Raw genomic sequence first — 20,147 nt, forward strand, 5'->3', positions numbered from 1 at the left:
AATGTTTTGTTTCAATGCCTTGAGATATGTAGCTGAAATTTGTGTGAGTGCAAGCTGTCCTAAGGGTCTTCAAAAGTATGTCTCAGAATTTTTTTAAACCTTCTTAAACAGTTTTTATGCCAGAAAAACTTCCAGAGCAGTGAATTTAACCGTACTTGATTTCTTTAAAATTGTGCTCCAAAAAAACTAAGCAAGATATAAAAAATCTGAGACACACTTTGGAAGAGCGTTGTGACAGCTTGCATTCCAGCAAGTTTGAGTCAGATATTTTGAAGTATTGAGACAAAACGTAGGGAAAACCGATTTTTGAAAGGTTATGCAAATTACCTTGTCACGTGATAGTGATGTAAACAATGGTGACACTGTGGTTACCAAAATGTTCCGGTATCTAGGCTTTCAGAAAATGTATACATTACGGGGGTTCTGAGCTTATTAACTGTTAGAGAATTGTTAGATTAAAAAGGTCAAATTTCTTGTCTTGGAACCTTAACTTTCTCCTCGTGTATTATGCTGGCTTCAGGTTGCACAAACGTTGCAATATTAAAGGGTCTATTGCATGCCCCACATAACCAAACATAAAATCACTCCTTGAGTCTTGAAGTTAGCTTGTGTAACTTCTTTGCATTGCGTATTGCTCCTGTGTCCAGATAACAGGCAAGTAAAAGTTACGGATGGGCGTGTACCCCTAACCCAACACGGTTGATTTCTACACATTTTGAGCAAATTTGAAATAGACCATCCCTAGGGACCTACAGCCAAATATCAATTATCTGACCAGCAGTTTTGAAGATTTTTATTGATTTTTAGATCAAAACTTTCACATCGATCGGAGAAGTGATTCTTGAGGTTCCGTTTTTTACCAAAAAATGTCAAAAATTGCCTCAAAAATACAATCTTTCTAATTTTGTCATGATTTTGACAAATTTGATTTATATTATCCACACAAACCTGTATATCAACTTTAAAACCTATCAGATGAGCAATTTCTTAGAAGATTTTTGACACAAAACAACAAAAAGTTTCTGAGAACTGCATTCTTTGATAATATCATCATTATCTGAAAGGAATCTAATTTTAATATGATCATCATATGAAAAAGGTCTAACTTACATCACCCTGTATCAAGCCTACCTGGCAAGCGATTTTTGGAGATTTTTTGCCATTGCATGCCAATGTTTCTGTTGTTTTCATATAAGATGTCAGATCTTGTGAGCTCAAAGTTAAGAAATGTTACCATATCCAATCCTAAAACACCTGAGGTGAGAAACAAACTCATGATGTTTTTGGCCTAGCGTAGGTTGCATAAGCTGGCTATTAATACCATGAGAAAGGTATATCATGGTGTACAGAAATTCTTGTGCAAAGGATGAAAATTTAACAAACTTCAGAGAAGCAAGGCACCAATCTGATTACAAGGGAAGCTCCCTCCTGAAACTTTTACCTGATAATAGTTTATTTTGCACACGCCTACTGATAGCACTAAGCAGAAATGAAAACATCTTGATGATCTTAAAATCTTGCACAAGAGGTTTTACATCCATTCGACAGTTGACAGCACATAAAAGTAAAAAGAATTTCTATACAGATAAAACTGTAAAAAAGTAAGTGTCTGTGTAGTGTGGTTGAAGCTATGAATGATCTATGACTAAAATAATGGTTACAGACACTGCAGTGGACCATGAAAGCACTGACAGATATCCAGCCCATCTTGAATTTTATGGCAGTGTTGTGAACAGCGCCCTCAGACAATTTTTCGTTCAAAATGTGGCTGATTGTCAACAACTCGCTGGAAACTAAACCTTGACAAATCAATGGAAGTGAACTTTCCGTCCAGGATAAGCTCACTGACAGCCCTTCCAGCTGCAGGTCCCTGCATGATTCCATGACCACTGAAGCCATTGATGAAATACAAATTTGTAATAGCTGGATGCTGGCCGATGATAGCATTCTGATCAAGTGTGTTGTAGTCATTGAAACCAGCCCAAGCGTTTCTGACCTGTTGAAAGATTAAATTAGAATTGAAATTTATGTGTACAAATTTAATTTCAAGGAGATCCTACAAAGGATAAACAGCTCACAAGATGACAGTCATGATCATCAATTGTCATTTTCAGCAGATCACTGGCCATCTTTTGATGTTACTGTAACTTAGAGTAATGTTTCCTTCTCATATATAATAATATTTATCAATACTGGGACATATTGATGCGTAAAGGTTAGCATCTGTACAGTTTAATTAAAATAAGGGAGTTTTGGACAATGTTTGAGGCCCTACACTGTGTGCTAAAATTAGTCTTGTATGTTGCGAAAATTGCATGTATCTCTGCCTGTTTGACTGACTCCTATTCGTAAGTCCACGCATACACACCATGTATGAATTAGTATCGTATATGTTGACACAGTGTTCTCCACATCATCATAGCGGCTGTGATGTCAGGAAATTTCAATGTCCTGTTATAGCATGATTTTTTTGTCAATTGTCTTCTTGTTGAGTGGGAAGTCACACAGTTTAAAGGCAGTATGTGCTTCAAAAGTGAAAAACTCAAAACTTCAGCTCAAACATTCTTCAATGAAACTTTCAACCACACTCTTACCAAATCAAGAATAAAGATCACGGGTCACTTAGCAAAGTTTGGTACTTAGAGAAACAAATTATCTGACATATATCGGTATTTGAAATTCAAAATGGCTGCCATCCCTGTGTTGACTCTATGGGGAAAAATGAAATTTTTAACAGATGCACGATGTCTAACAAACGCTGACGGGCTTTAAGTAGATGGTACAGTATTTACTTTGAGTGCTTTAGTAATGAACAAATGAATATATTCCGTTTTTGGATTTTCTCAAATGCAGCTCATGGTGGTTTTTATGACTAAGACCAAATCCATGTGTTCAACATGATGGCGCTCTTTAAACAATGTTTAGTAACCTGGGTCTCTCCATGACTTACTTTTAAATTTTCAAAACTTGGTACTCTGTGAGCTAACCTTGGCCAAATTTTATCATCAAACCATTGGTAGTCAACTTGCAGATCATTTGTACTGGGTTCTTCTTCCTGGAAGAGAAGGAACACACCCAGATTATTCAACTTCCGTCAGATTGTGAAGGGAACACTATGAAACTGGCACAATGGAGATCTTGTGTTGTAAAGGACAGATAAAGATCACATAAATTATTATTGAAAATAGTACATTATCACTGCAAATTGCGTAAATACCGGGTATTCGGTCTTGAGGGTAGACTGCTCATAAAACTATCGGAAAATATTTACTATCTACAGAACTGATACTCATATCATCAATGACAGAGTAAAAGAAACATTATGAGGGTTTTAGGTGGAGTTGCATGTTGCCAAGAGTTTTTTTTTTCAAAGGAATATTTCTCATCTAAGATGACAAGGAAATCTCCTCATACGATATATATTTTCAAAAAGCACAGTCTAAAGTTTAGTATAGTTACCGTAGCAATTGTTTTCTCAAGGGATAGGGGGTGTATATTTTGGGTAAAACATCTCAATTTTTGTATTAATAATAAAAATTAATTTAAGTCAACAACTTGATGCTATTTTCTGAAATGTAATATTTCACTTGAACCAAGAGCATACACGGCAAAAAAACATTATTTTATTTTGCATAATCTTTCCTCATTCTAAAATGGCAAGGGTTGAAAGACTGACTCAAAAATGTGATTGAAAACATTATTAGCAAAATTAAAATGCCTCTTATTCAAAATGTAAAAACTTTTTTGCCAAACAAAATAATCGTAAATTTGACCAAGCCAGGGTGGAGTTACATTCTTTAGAAATCTTGAAATCCGGAGAAAAGAGAAAGCACAAAATTGGGTGATTTGCATACACTTGCATATCGCAACTTACGACTGCTTGACAAGCTAAAAGGTGAACCCACCCATTTTCATCGTGGGCTAACAATTAATTAAAATTGAATGAATATTTGCGAAAACATGTTTTTGAGCAAATACACAGTTGGATGCAGTGCCCCCTTAAGTGGTACCACTGAAGAACGCATCAGCAAACAGAATATTTATATGATGTTCAGTGTTTTAACTTTAGAGGGAACAGATATATTGGTATGCAACACTGCAGTGCACAGAAGAAATTACATCTTGTAATCAAACATGTATAAGCTACCATATACTTACAGGAATCAAATTACAATAAGGGTGAAGTGGACTTCCTGAGAAACTGATTTTGAAAAAATTTGAATGTACATATTTAAAATAATTCGAAATGAATTGGGACTTCAGTCAAAATCACTGAAATTTAATGGAGCAGAGAAAGGGCTAGGAATACCACAATCGCTGAAGGCCAAGAGACCACTTACCACAAATTGAAAAATTTGCCAGTTTTTGATCTGAAGGTATGAAAGACACAATCACTTCATGCAATGGTAATGTGCATGTTTTGGAAAAAAGTGATCAGCAGTTTATTAATAATAATGTTTATTGCGCAACAACACACTTAAGAAGTGTGGTAAGGCAAAAATACCTGTACAGTTAAACGAAGTGTGGTAAGGCAAAAATACCTTTACAGTTCAACGATACAAGGATTAACAAACACTGGTTGTAGCTGCTGCTGGGGGAGAAAGTAAGGTACTTGAAATATACTTAACAAGGGTAATTTATCTGACTGACTAAAGATGTAAATGAACTTCTCTTTCTGGTCTAATTCACCTCAGGAATTGTAATGGGTATTTCCTAACCCTTTGTCCCTCACACTCCTTGGCCCTCCCCATCAAATAGTGGAAAAGTCCCTGACATGGCTTATTGGCACAATAATTGACCAGATCCAATAAACAAGGAACACATGATTACCTTTGATTGTGACAGTAGTCCAGAGAGATAAACACCTCCAAGACCTTCCCTCCTGAAATATGTCCCTGTATGGTCAATCACAAAGGGGCACTCTATGCCAGGTCCGTTAGGACTGTGGAATGCAAACACATATCTCTTCCTTGGCTCAACAGGGAGAGGTGCAGCCATGTCTCCTTCATCAAGTCCAATCTTCAGAAGTCTTGCAAAATCTGCAGTATGGGGTCCTGCTGCATTGATGACTGTTCCACAAACCAATGGTACCACCTCTGGACTGTTTGGCAGCGAGATCTAGAACAACCAGATATGCTCACTTGTTTCAGTATATTGCAGTTGTCTCTAAATTTAAAGTTTTGCCATATGTTTCCAAGTTCATTGAAAGTATCATTAAGTATGTGTAATTAGCCGAAATAAAAATACTTAATTTTTTTTACTGCAGTCATAGTATTACATGTACCACTTTCTATAACAAGTGTAATTGCCTTTGGTCAAGTCCTTTAAGCTATGTATGCCAAACTGTGAAAGCTAATTAGATATTAGAAATGCAAATTATAAATTAGGTGACATGAAAATGTAAAATATATTTCACTTACTAGTATACAAAATAATTTTCTCCTCAATATACACAGCAAGTTTTCATAAACTTTCTAAGAGTCCTTCCAGTCTTATATCCCTATTGGGAAAGTTAGTTAAATATATAAATTAGTAACTAACTGATGTAAAAATGCTAAACAACTTTCATTAATATTTTAACATAATTTCTTCAATGTGCATGGCAAGTGTCATCATTTGATCAAATCAATCAAGATATATCCCTTACTAGAAATGTTCTTTAAGGCTGACAAAAAAACATTGTGCTTCCCATAACCCGACCTATCCACTTTATACCTACCGACCCTAAACGTTTTAGAAAGATGTTGAAAGATACTGAATGAATGGGTGACCATGCATATATTAAACCCCGGTTTTAGACAAATTAAATGAAACCATCCCGAAAATGAATTAATTGTCATGACCATTAATTCATTTTCACGATGGTTTCATTTATCGCGTCTAAAACTGGGGTCAAATATATGCATGGTCACCCATTCATTTTGAAGCTTTCAACATGTCAAACAAAATAAGTAGTATCTCGTATCAAACAAAATTCATGAAAAATGACCAACTTTGTCCCTTTAAATTATAGTATTTTCAATATACATACCAAGTTTTGTGAATTTTGATTAATTCAGATTTATATCCCTAAATAGGAAACTTCATCAAATATGCAAAGTAGCAATTAACTTTCATGTCACTGATTTATGCCTTCTTTCATGGCGGAGAAATCCTCACGTGATCAACATTTGTAGCAAATCTCATCCCATCTGTGCAGCCGTTCTCATTGTATGTTTTTTCTAAAATCATTAATTAAGCAAATGAGCATGAAATATGCAAGCCACACACTCCAAATACTAATCAGTTCTTGCCATTCTCAAACAGAATCTATGTACTCGATTTGATAGACATCACTGCGGCATTAGGTCACATGCGAACGTGAGCCAAAAATGATTGAGGAGCTTGATCTTTCATTATCTCGGCCATTATATTCACTGTTGTCATGTAAACCCTGACAGCCATCCCTTAAGAATGAGGTACACTCAGATTGATAAAAGTTACTTAAAGACAAAATTTAGTGTCATATACATCTTAAAGGTAAAAGACGTAAACTTTTGCTCAAATTTTTCTAAAGGAATTATTCAACCATTCACTTTCAAAAATCAAGAATATAATCTGGGGTAACCATGCAATTTTGGTACGAGAGAAACAGATTACCCAAGATTTACCAATATTTGAAATTCAAAATGGCCGCCCCTGTGATAATGCTACGAAGTAAAATACAATTTCAATTTTCAAAAAAATTGAGACAGTGAAAGCTTTTCTTGCTCAAAGGCTTCAAATAATCGCAATCATACCAATCCATAATCCAATAACACTAGGTCAAAATTTGTAAGACAATAGTTGTAAACAGAGACACAAAACAGCACAGAACAGACAGTAAATAGACGGTACACAAACAAAGTCAAATTCATGAAAGAAAGATATATGGACCTCTGGCCAAAAGACCAAGAAGTGATGTCAGGTGTTTCGAAAATAGTAAGCGCATCCTGCCCCACATGTGGCACCCGCCAATATCAATCTGTAAGTCAGATAGGTAGTGGTCACTAACTAAGGCCCATGTCACCGATGCCATCAGTGATCATTTGTCGAAGAGAGATATTGTATTTATCTACCAGCTTGTGATACCTGCCAAAAAAGCGTTTGAATGTAGAGACAAGTCTTGCTCTGGTGTAACCTTGATTTAACAGTTTGTAAGAGAGATGGCCATGTCTCTCTAAAAAAACACCATATGAACTGCATGCTCTTGCATATCGAATAAGCTGGGAAATGTATACCCCATAAGCAGGTGAGAGTGGAATATTACTGATGAGGTGTGGAAAATTGATTATGCTAAAGTTGAAATCACTCTCTTGTCATATGGCATAGTAGAAAGGTGACCATTAGAGTCAAATTCAAGTAAAATGTCCAATATGAAGCAGAAGATGCTTTTTCTGTAGTTTCTTTAATCTCCAATTCTGGAGGATAAATCATAGCGAGATATTTACTGAATTCAGAGTTATTCAATGAAATAACATCGTCTATGTATCTAAATGTAGGTTGAAACTACGAGCTACAGAGACTATTTTCTGCTTGATGAAGTTCTGGATAAATTCTGCCTCGTATGAGAACAGAAATAAGTCGGCAAGTAAGGGAGCACAGTTACAATTTTTTGGGAATTCCTATACACTGTTGGAAAATGTGTCCTCCAAATTCAACAAATATGTTGTCAATGAGGAAATCAAGCATACTGATAATGTCTTTCTCGGTTATAAAACACTTTAGCGTTAGTAATATTTTTAACAAAATATGTAGAATTAAACCCTAATACCACATATTTGTAACGGCGTGAACCGTTTTTGTAGAAAAATGCTTGGTTGATGATGTTTTTCAAGCGTTCTTTCAATTTATCATGTGGTATTGTGGTATACAAAATGAGTCCCGACAGATGGTAGATCAGAAAAGAATTGGAAAAGTTTGAGAGTCCAAATATCTGTCCCATCGGCACATCCTACATTAATTCACAACTACCCTTGATTCTAATTGACAAAATAGGGATGTGACGACCCCTGGATCAGATCGTAATGTGTGAAGTTTGAACATGGCACAGGAAGTGAAATATGATAAAAAGAACTCAACCATACAGAATGGTATAACAAAATAACAATGCATAATTACCAGGAGCTGCTCCTTGATGTAAGAATCAACTCTATATGTGTGCAACTATGTCTGACTACACTTGGATTTAATAACCTAAATGAACCACATTTTACCTCTAGATATTTGATTTTACTTGAATTGGCAGAATCAGCAGTATCTGTTGATAGCTTCCCTTCTTTCACGAAGGCACCAGTTACTTCACCATGCACATACTCAACACCCAATGACATGGCTTTGCGTTTGAATGCATCCAACAGTGACCAAGGATCAAACCAGCCTTCGGTGTTCACACCTTAAAAATCAAAGGCGATATTTCTGTAGATGTGTTTTGAACAGAGAACATCAAAGAGTTTTAATATGCATAGTTTTGCTGAATTATTAAAAGATCAAGATTAACTTAGAAATTATCATCTGATTAAACAAAATAAATAAACCATTTCTATAATTACAATGCAATGGACAACTACTCCAAATTTTATATATCTGACAGAATCAGAGGGAGAATCACATGGCAATTCGAAGCGTTACTTCAGGATGAACATGTCGATGGAGATTGTCACTTTGATCTCTTCCAGTGCATAGGATTACACTCAGAATCATCGAAAACTAATATCCCACGATAAACAATTTCAAGGGGAAGTATATTAAACAGTATAGTTATATTTTGCAGGTACCGTATATACTGAGCTTCATTTTTATAGCATTACATGTTTAAGCCAGAAGGAAAATATGTGAATAAATGCTGTCATAAAACATTCTTTAACAAATAAATGCTTGATTCTATATATAGAAAATGTGAGTAGCTGGCCATGCAATGAAGGTAGTATGCCCTATGTGTAAATCCCAAGTAGATTGAAAATAGAAAGTTATACTTTGGCAACACTTACCATAACCACCTATTTCAAGATCATCTGTATTCAGCCATGGAAATTTATCTTTCAACTGAGCTGCACTTAAGACTTGCGTGTCCACTCCATTCTCTCTGTACATAAAATGAAACTTTTAGTGTCAGTGGGCAGTAATAGATTATGCATTAATTACTGTTGGAGAAAACCTAAACAGTGTCAGATATATACTGAACACATGAAAAAAGAAACTTCACTCTAGCACTACCTATGTACATGTACATGTACAGAGTATAATGTACCAGTAGACGTAAGGGTTATCTAACTGGATCTCCATAAAAAGATACATCAATCTCGTAGATATTTGCCTGATAGCTAGGCCACGAAGGAGAAGAAAATTAAGATCTCCATGAATAGATATATCAGATACTCATGAGCGTCAAAGCAAATCCCACTGCAATTTGACGGCTTAATTGCATAGAACCACGCTTTTAATAGGAAAACAGACTTTATAGAATGCTTAACAATTTCATAAGAAGGTACATGTCAAATTTTGAAGCCACAAGGTAAAACGATGTTTTTACCAAAATGCAGATACTGGCCCTAAAAATTTGCATATGCAAAATTTCATCACAATTTGAAATAAACTAGATGAGGTCATGCCTGCAATCTTAGGTAATTTCTATTGGACAAACACTTTCAGAGAAGCAGATTTTTAAGAAAACTGAACATATGGTATAAGAAATATAAGTTCTAAAAAATAGATGTGCAAATTCTGTTGTAACTTTATTTATAAAGTGAACAAGGGCAACCCTTTGAAATGGCATAATGAAATAGGAGTCATCTCCAGAAAGTTACAGAACTTACTCAATTTAATTGCAGTTAGACAAGCACTTTCTGAGATGGAGATTTTTAAAGGAAACTAAGCCAAATATCGAAGAAAAATCCTATCATATTCAAATATGCAAATTTTATGCTAATTTTTTGCTAAATTCAGGAAACACCTGAAAAATACCTCTAACAAGCTAAAAAGAAGAAAATTAGCCCCCAACATATGCATATCATTGCGGGACACTTGCATTTAAAAAACAGCATTATATTTTACCCCCTTTCTGCACTGATAATATGTAATCTTTAGTAGTTATATCAGATATTACATAACACTGAGTCAACAACTTCAAGGGCAAATGATTGTCTGTGGGAGTAAAGTGTATGAGGCATTGAGTTTTGCCCTACACATTCACTTATCGCTATCTCTAATCTTATACTTAGTAAACAGCTTACAAGAAGGCAAACAATTTTAATTAGGATGAAAATACCCAACTTCCTGGCTCATAAGTCGGGTATTTTTGCACAGTTTTTTAGATAGGAGACTTGTCCCGTCATGTGTAATTTCATTCAACATTTGAACAATGCAATAGGGGTCACCACTTGGACTTTACACATCAACTGATAGATATTGGGCATTCAGTGTCAACAAAGAATATCTTTGAAAAATATTGAGCCTAAAGTGAGGGAAAAAATGTCTTAAACAGCACATTTCATCACTATTTGAACAAATCTGATTTAAGTCATCACTTACGACCTGAATAAAAGCAATTTTGATAGGCAGTTTACCCAAGAAGTTTGATGCAAAAAGATGACAGACATACAGACTGTGATGATACATGATGGTTTCAGAGAAGAGTTTTGAAAAACTTGATCAAAAAAGCGAGGAAAAAGTTCTCAAAAATACAAAATTGCAGAGTTCTACTTAATTTGACAAATCTCATTTAGGTACTGTGATGGCACATGTGGTCAGATTTGCAGGGGTGACAATCCCGTAATGACTCTGTGACTTTGTGTACAATAAATTACGTTATTTGACTAAAAACTGATCAAAAAAGCAGTGAAAAAGTCCTCAAAAACACAAAATTGCAGATTTCATAGTCTCACTTTGGACAAATCTCAATTAGGTCATACATATTTACTGTTATGGTACATGTAGTAAAGCAATGTTTGCAGGGTTGACAATTATGCAATGACTCTGTGACTTTGTGTACAGTATATATACCCTTTATATGCCAATAAGAATTAACCCTTAGGTGAGTTTGAGCATTTTACCTTTGAACTTTGACATTCTCCAGAAGTGCGTCAGCACCTTTCTCACTTGCAAGAAACAAATAGCCTTGTCTGTGAAACTGGACATCTGGTGGATCAGCATAATCTACTGTCAGATACTCCTTGACATTCTGTAAGAATTCTGATCCAAACATTCCCATTTGAATGTTTTCAGGCAGTGAGAACTGTTGTCGCACTCCACCCGCTGAAAGAACTGTTGAAGCTCGGGTGTACTGTTAGTGGTACAAGAAACTAACAAATATTAGCATAGGAAAGCAATTGTAATTACAACCCCACTTTCTGTATAATTAATCCTTTTTCACCTTAGTCAGAGTGTTAACACTTCTCATTCCAATGTAGGGACTGGTCTGTGTCTTTGGCTGGGGGGGGGGCAGGTTGGTTCGGGGTTCACCCGGTTTATACTTTGGTGATTGGGAAGGGGGAAGTGGTTCACCATGATTATGACTTGCTCAATGGCAGGGGGTCAGTGTGGTTAATTACAACGCAGAGTCATACTAGCCCGAAACACTTCATACCAGCCACGAATATCATCATTCAGTTGCATTTTCTGGCACGCCCTTTGCATGGGCACGTAACTTTAATATATCAGACGTATATTTTTCGGCACAACCTCCAGGCACGTAACTGCAATATATCAGACATATATGTATCAGGGATATCTGGATGTTTGCTAATTATAGAAATAACGGGTGACGCGCTGACCATTAATATTTATCTATGGGCAAGGGCGAGAGGAAAGCCAAAAATTAACGGGCGAGGCTTGCCGAGCCCGTTAATTTGGCTTTCCTCGAGCCCGCGCCCATAAATAAACGTTAATGGTCAGAGCGGAGTCTGTTATTTCCATTATATTATCAACGAACCGAAGAAAACCGTCAAAATTTGCGAAAATTTCCGGAGCGAACGACAACTGGGCCCCAGAACTGAGCAATACGCGACGCACTGTCACGCGCGCTGTAAAAAATTGGCAAATTCGGAGATATTTTCAGAAAAAAAGTATCTCAACTTGGCCCACAAGTGCTCCATTTTATTTTGTGTTTGATTATGATTTACGTTTGAGCTGTAAAGTTACGATACTTTGAGTTGTTAATCTTATTATTCATATTCACGGGCATGTAAGCAAACCATTACATGGTTCAGCTCGACCAATCAAAATGCGACGGGCAGGGCATGGTAATATAATGGAAGTTGTTTTGCAGAACACTGTCATACCGTGATTACTCAGCACATCACGCTCTCAATATTCATGGCTACCTACTTAATATACATGAGATTCACTGACATCCTGTATCTGTAACTACTGATAATCACGAGAATAGTTTTTGTCGAGGGTCTATGAATAAACTTAGTCTTTGAAGTAACAACTCAAGACTGTGCCTCCATGCAACACAAATCATAACAATCATCATGCCAGCCACAAATAATTGCATCAGTCACAGTTTTCGATGAGCCCTTTGGGCGGGCCATAACTTCAACTGGATGTTTGCATATCCCCCCCCCCCCACTGAAGAAACTGTTCAGTCCCTTAGAAGCCATCTCAGTGTATGGGATATCTTCCACTCTACTTTTGATGTCAGAATGAACAGGACATGTCGTGTGTACTGCAGTTTTGACTCACGGCTTTCTCACTTTGTGGACTTTTGACCATCAACATAGATGAAGTGTTGACTTATGACCCCTTTAAACATGGCTTCTGACTCATCATTTTTTTCTCACGTGAAGTTTGCACACCAGTGTTTGGCCAAAAATGCATCTTTTTAAATCAACTGAAAGAAAAATTATAGAGTTGCACCGTACAGTTTGAACATAAGACATTGATTTCTATTAGTTTGCGAACAATTTTACTAAGAAATATAATTGCTGATATTAATATTTATCATTGTTATCATCATCACAAAATGTGCATAATGACAGCAATATCTAAACTATTCTTTGGATTTAAGTGAACAATATGCCTGCAAATGTAGCTCCAGCCATGCAGTAGCCTACATTTTACATCTCGGACCCCACTAGCTGTGATATCGCAGCGGTACTTGTGGCGTGTATCGAACAAGATCGGGTCATTGGGGTCATCGCCACAGTCCCGCTGCGAGCCAACGCATAGGCTTCGTTGGCAGTTTACTACGAGACCGACCGGTATCGTAGATTTAGCTCGCAAAATAATAAAATAGATAAAGCATGCAATAAATAAAATTATACCTACTGTATCACTGACTATCTGAGACTCATCTTCTACTCCTGCTAACGAGCCCGACTGTGACAACATGTATTTTCGACCGTTTTTCGGTGAGTCGTCGATGGTTCCTGCTTGAATTTGAACTTTTGACCTCCAACGTATTCAGTGCGTTGTACGCGCGATCGAGCAAACATCGTAGAAACCGTCGACGGCTCACGGGAAAATGGTCGAAAATACGTGTTCTTATCTTCAAGAAAGTTAGCAGGCGTACAGAGATAGTCAGTGATAAAGATTATACAAGTTTGTTTATTCAAAGGCTAATATAGTTCATTATTTTGCAAGCTAAATCTACGATACCGGTCGGTCTTGTAGTAAACTGCCAACGAAGCCTATGCGTTGGCTCGCAGCGGGACTGTGGCGATGACCTCAATGACCCGAGCAGTGCGGACGCAGATACCCGAGACGCGCAAAATCGATTTTCCTTCGTGGGTGGTATGGAACGCGAAAATTTCAAAAAAAAATCACTAAATCTAGCGCTACACATTGTAAAGAAATTTCGCCTATAGTTCATCGAGAATTCAACTTATGTTACTTATAACTAGGCGAATTGAAAGATAGATAGTTAGATTTACTAAATCGTACATTATTTAGTGTCTTATTAGTTTATATTGCAGAAAAATCGCGAAGTCAAAATGTTGTCTCGTGCGTTTTGACAGAAAATACAACTCATTCACTCCTGAATTTTCCGGTCATGCTCATTCCATGTTTCTTCTCCAAGTTTGATTTTGTCACTGTCCTTTTACACAGAAATCAAACTTTAACGCTGTGCCCTCAGTTTTGGCGATAAGGCCGTGAGACGGAAATGTTAAGCACTGACGGCTATACCTGAGTTCAGTAATTTTAACAATTATCATTCTATAAGTACAGGTTTAATTAATGATGAGGTTATGCTATTTTCCTAACTAAAATACGTATTTTTTATAAATCTTTCACAATTTGATGCAATAAGTATCTTAATACAACAACAATATAAACTTTATTTTAACTCTATAGCCATGATAGGTATACGCCTCTTTTCACAAGGGTCGAGCACAAAGAAAACTTATAATACACAAAAGACAAAGAAAATGCTTAAATTCTGGCAAGAAGATACAGATTACTCTTTATTTTTTCACAATACTATCAACATGTAATGTTTATGATAAATGACGCTGAATCTTCCACACCAAGCAGCTTTTCGCTTTCTACATTTTCAATATCATTGTCACCATCTTATGATGGAACTTTGAGTTCATTACAATCAAAATTCATAAAATTGCAGCAAATCTAAGCTTAGATTGTAATAATCATTAATGTCTTTAATGGCACTATATCAATGTTGTAATGACATGTCAAAAATTCAGTCTTGTCACGCATTACGCTCACTTGCCGTCTGTATATGTTGTGTTGATCTGAAAGAATAAGGTCACACCACTTCTTAATATACATGCATATTAAAAACCAGCAAATTTATCATTTATTATACATATGTTTTAAAAGTATTTGTCAATGATTATTCATCAAGTCCTCAGTCAATTGTTAGGACACTTTAGTGCGTGAATTTTATAAGAATGACTCTTTGAAAATTATATCTTCAATGGATATAGGCCCTACATGCATGATATATTAGGTAGCAGATATTGTTATATAAAACAAACGATTTTTCTCTATCCTTCCGTATCAGCTGTTCTGTGGAATCGTCCGACTTAATGTCAGCATGCTCTCATTTGTTTCTGATAGGATCTCATTTCACAAACTTAATGCACATCTGAACTCCCAATAGACTCCCTATACTTGATATGAACTTCAGCCTACTTAGTTTTCAGCATTGCTCTCTATAGACTATCATATTCTGTAATGTGTACAGGTGAGGCTAAAGTAAATAGTCGCTGCCATGGCTTAAGAGACGGGTCATAGGAAGGGGACTTTGTTTTTTTTTCAATGTTATACGTCACATCGTAGACACTCAGAGAAAAATCAAGAGAAGAATCGGAAATCGTACCCAAAAATGCAAGGAGATCGTTATTGACGATAGACTATATCTGGTATGGATTCAGAAACGTATTGGAAGCCATCGATGCTGGTTTATTAAGTAAACTATAGCTTTTTGTCAGGAAAATCCGTCTGCGAACTCGGTTGTACGTGCGTATAGCGGCTATTCCATTTCCCGACTTCCTATATTTTTAATGCATACCAAAGCGGTGTATCGAACCACTAGTGACTGTGGTTTGAGCATAATTTTTTTTGCATGTTTTTGTTTTTGAAATACCGCGACGGTTATAACCATTCTGCATGACTATACATTAAGTAAGCGACAGAAGATTGTTAACTTAATGCTTCTCTAACAAATAACTGGATTAAACGACCGTGATACTGAATGAGAATATTGTGAACGAAGTTGTGATCAATGACATCGCCTGGAAAGTTAATATACTTCCGGTTTTCAGGTGTCTGCATTTCGAACGCTATCGTACTGTCAAATGACCTCCTCCAGAAGCGATATTCACAAAATCTATTCCTATACATAAACTGTTCCGGAAATTACTAAAATTGTTCAAGATAAGGCCGTGAGACGAAAATGTTAACATCAGAAAGCAGGACATAATACCGACAACTTTCTCCTAACGATGCAATCCACTATCGTCAGCAATGTCAATTTCCTTTGGGCATATTTACATTATTTAGAGGAGGATTACTACATGAACGGTCAATTTTGATCGGAGACCATTATTCTTAAAATAAGATAACGTAAAATATTCGATCTCAAACTTACTGGACGAAATTAAACGAAAATTTGGAGAGCTCCACCTACCTGAACCGTCGCCCAGTCAGTCTGATGTTGCTCTGAAGCGCACGCCAGGACCCCTTGGCAACGATGGAATTTGGCATAAGCATGCTTAGCAACAACGGAAAAATCGCATATCTGCGTCCGCACTGCGAGCGCGTTCGATACACGCCACAAGTACCGCCGCGATATGACCTCAATGACCCGAGCGCGTTCGATACACGCCACAAGTACCGCTGCGATATCACAGCTAGGACCCCACAGGCTGGCCATGCAGAGCTCTGAGAGCTAGCGATACTATAGCATTCTTGTTTCTAATACTAACTCCAACAATTTTTCAACATTTTTTTGATATTGTTGCCGCCATTCGACAGTGTTAGCGGAAGACCTGCTGTTTAGTATAAGTATTACCACTGCTATGTTTTATTTCTGAAAGCAAGTAACATATATTTTGGATGCCCATTGCTTTGAACCGCTCGAGGTGCATACAAAGCACGGTTACGAGTGTAGTGATACATAGCGGCCGCCGCGTAGTATGCATAGAATAGAGGGCATACTACGCGGCGGCCAGTATGTATCACTACAGTCGTAACTGTGATACAAAGTATATGACCCGAGAGACCGAGTGTCACCCCGGCCGTGCATGTCTAACGTGGAAATTTATCATTACTTACCGCTGGGTCTCTTTCCACAACCACTACTTTCAGGGGTGTTCTCCTCTTCAAGAAAAACGCTATGCTTGATCCCATTATTCCACCACCGACAATAACGATATCAGCTTGATCAGGGAGGTTATTGGCGACTGGTCCGCTGTCGTACAGTGAGAAGGACTTGCTCTCTTTCAGTCCGGCCCGAAAATCCCTTAAAAAACTCATACGTCTGGCGATATCGATTATTTGGCTATGCTTGTCAATTGACACCATTCGACCAGCTATGACACAGAGTCGATGCATTTCGAAAGTAACATTCTCGCGAGTCAGAGCAATACCTTCCGCTCCGCTGACCTACGCAAAAATCTCTTGACGGGTAGCGCTGAGCTGTTGCCGTAAAGAGGCGCGTGGTTTACGACGATGGAAAGTACATGAAGGTCACCTTGACTATTTCAGTTGTATTAAGCAGTCGTACAAATGCACTACACAACTACTAACGCCAACTTGGCACAACAGCGCGCAATGCGGCAAGCGTTGAGTAAACGCAAACATCCCGGGCAAAACCTATAGGCCTATAAATCAAAAACGTCAACAGTTGTCACAAGTCACAGTCGATTGAAGGCCAAAAGCTGAAGGCTGAACCTCGGTACAACTCGACACAAAACTGTGAGCGCCAGTGGGCGCCATCAAGTAGAATTGGCGATTTAGCTAAATGACAATGTTTACATCATATTATACACGATCAAAACAGTTGTGATGCGTGATGGCGTTGAGAAAACTTGCACTAGTTGCATTGTGTCAAGAAGTACAGATAGTAGTATATTAGGAGGTTACATAATTATTTTATAACGAAAGAAAATCATTTTATGTGCCGACACCATATTTTTATGAGCATCAGACATTACTCCATGTGCAAACATTAAGATATTATGTGCTTCAAGTATTATTTAAGGTCAATTTACTATTATTTTATGTTCAAACACTATGATATTATTTGTCTATGGTATTATTTTATTTGCAAACATTAAGATATTATGTGCTTCAAGTATTATTTTATATCAATGTACTATTATTTTATGTTCAAACACTATGATATTATGTGTCTATAGTATTATTTTATTTGCAAACATTAAGATATTGAGTGCTTTAAGTATTATTTTATATCAATGTACTATTATTTTATGTTCAAACACTATGATGTTATGTGTCTATAATATTATTTTATTTGCAAACAGTAGGATATGTTGTGCATAAAGCATTATTTGATGATTAACTACTATTAATTAAAGTTCAAGCTGCATGATATTAAGTTATGCAGTGGTACTTTATGTTCAAATTTTACGATATTACGTGCACAAAGAATTAGTTTTTGTGCTATCACTATGATTTTATCTATATACAGCATATCTTACGTGAAAAAATAATATTGAGTATTTTCGATATTGTTTTATGAGCACACGTGTATGTATTTTGTGTGTAATCATTATTTTATTTGGTGTTGCCATCGTGTTATGCTGTTACATTAGTATGTTATAACCTTTCTTTGTCATTTTATAAGCTCACACTTTGCAACCACTACAGGGCATACTTTACAGACTTTATGGGATCAATCTGATCACTTCACAATTTTCAAGTTGCATGCGACCTGTTAACCCCGAACAAGGCCAACTAGAGTGACACCTGGACGAAATCAGGGGTTTAAACACGAAAGAAATAAATGCACTTAGCCCGGTCGTTTTCTATGTCTCGCCGATCGCTGTGCCACTAAGTGGAAACACTGATTTAATGGAAATATAGCCTAATTCAGTGTGGAAACAATCAGTATATTACGAAGTTACATGATGCAACATGATTAAACCGAGCATGCTCCATGCCCTTTGGCAAGTTCTTTGAGCTGTTGTCCATAATCAGCAACAGGCAGTTTGACACGGATAGTAATTGTTCATCATTGAAATGCAACGTTCTGCAATGGCCACATTATTGTTGGGGCTTAATCTTGGCAATTTGGTTGACAAATTTGAAGAGGAGAAGATTACGCCAGTACATATTTGTGAATTATCCATCGCCGACTTTCATTCAGTCGGTTTGCACAACTCCCAGGAAATGATGGCATTACGCACTATGTGCACATCACGTGGGTCAAAAGCTCCTGTTAAGGTGCCTCAAGGATGTGGTGCACCATAGTATTTCATTCCCAGAGACATACTACAAAACCACTTAGAAGAAGGATTCATCATATTTGAAATTACATCCATGTTGTCTGTATTGGAGAGAACTATCTACAGGAGAATGCAGTCATATAGACTCAGTAAGATGAACTTTTCCAGCATATCAGATGAGGATCTTGATTTGCATGTACATCAGTTAGCCACAAGAATATCCTAGCTGTGGTGAGAACATGGTAACATGTCTTCTCATGGAAAAATTTGGAGTAAAAGTTCAACGTATGCGACTTTGCGATAGCATACATAGAGTTGATAGTGATGGAGTATATGCCAGGAAAAATAAACGGCTAAAGCAACGGGAATACAATGTGAAAGGGCCCAACCAATTGTGGCATGTGGACACAAATCACAAACTCATACGTTGGTGTTTTGTCATAATTGGTAGCATTGGTGGTTTCAGTCGGTTGCCTGTAATGTTGGAATGTAAAGATAACAACAAGGCAAAGAAACAATAATTTAATACTTTCATGCCCTTGTAATCTTTCAATACTTGAGACTGATCTCGGCCAGTAAAATGGCAAAACTATCAAAGCATATGTGAACTCTAAATGAATACTTTCCTGACTAAAAAGACATATCACACATTTCCAAAACAGGCATTGGCAAATGCCATATCATACAGCCCAAAAAGAGTATCATTTCGGATGGCTGACAGAGGGTCAGGTTAAGACTGTTTACACATGTATTAGCAGGTGGCAGGAATGATGACATAGCCTCAAATCAAATCTGATCAACTATGCGTCCGTCATGTCGAGGACCATTTCAGGTTTGATTCTGTCAGCTAAGAAACGTTCTGCCAACGTTGACAGATTTAATCTTTCAAGAGTGGCTTCCATGTCTAATGAATGTTGATTCTCACTGACACGTCAACATTCAATGGCCGCATTTCCAATTTCATGCAAGAAAAGGTGCCCTCTAGTGGTTCAAAAGTGCGAGGTAATAATAATAATAACGAATGGTCTTAAAGGTATTAACATAAAGCCTTAACACCATAACCAAACCAAATAAAATAATACCATAGACAAATAATATCATAGTGTTTGAACATTAAATAATAGTTAATTGACCTTAAATAATACATGAAGCACATAATATCTTAATGTTTGCAAATAAAATAATATTATAGACACATAATATCATAGTGTTTGAACATAAAATAATAGTACATTGATATAAAATAATACTTGA

General features: G+C 36.7%; 2 protein-coding genes across 2 annotated transcripts in view; one reads left to right on the plus strand and one right to left on the minus strand.

Annotated features, from left to right (window-relative positions):
* Positions 1-20,147, plus strand: part of LOC139152724 (UDP-glucuronosyltransferase 2C1-like) — a 567,100-nt gene that overhangs the window by 450,272 nt on the left and 96,681 nt on the right. The gene's annotated exons all lie outside the window — the stretch shown is intronic.
* Positions 497-17,063, minus strand: LOC139152720 (FAD-dependent oxidoreductase domain-containing protein 1-like). Its single transcript, XM_070726029.1, has 7 exons — positions 16,759-17,063; positions 11,070-11,299; positions 9,009-9,103; positions 8,235-8,413; positions 4,831-5,118; positions 2,951-3,055; positions 497-1,996 (listed from the first exon to the last, which is right to left on the minus strand). The coding sequence occupies exons 1-7, from the start codon at positions 17,035-17,037 to the stop codon at positions 1,742-1,744; spliced, it is 1,431 nt and encodes a 476-aa protein (XP_070582130.1). The 5' UTR covers positions 17,038-17,063; the 3' UTR covers positions 497-1,741.

This window comes from Ptychodera flava, chromosome 16, assembly GCF_041260155.1.
Source record: "Ptychodera flava strain L36383 chromosome 16, AS_Pfla_20210202, whole genome shotgun sequence".
In the NCBI taxonomy this organism is placed as follows: Eukaryota; Metazoa; Hemichordata; class Enteropneusta; family Ptychoderidae; genus Ptychodera; species Ptychodera flava.

Coding starts and splice junctions, on each gene's coding strand:
- LOC139152720 (XM_070726029.1), bottom strand. CDS start 17,037: ATGCATCGACTCTGTGTCATAGCTGGTCGAATGGTGTCAATTGACAAG. Junction 8,414..9,008: donor TCTTGAAATAGGTGGTTATG/GTAAGTGTTGCC, acceptor TTGATTTTTAAG/GTGTGAACACCGAAGGCTGG. Junction 1,997..2,950: donor CAAGTTTTGAAAATTTAAAA/GTAAGTCATGGA, acceptor ATCTTTCAACAG/GTCAGAAACGCTTGGGCTGG.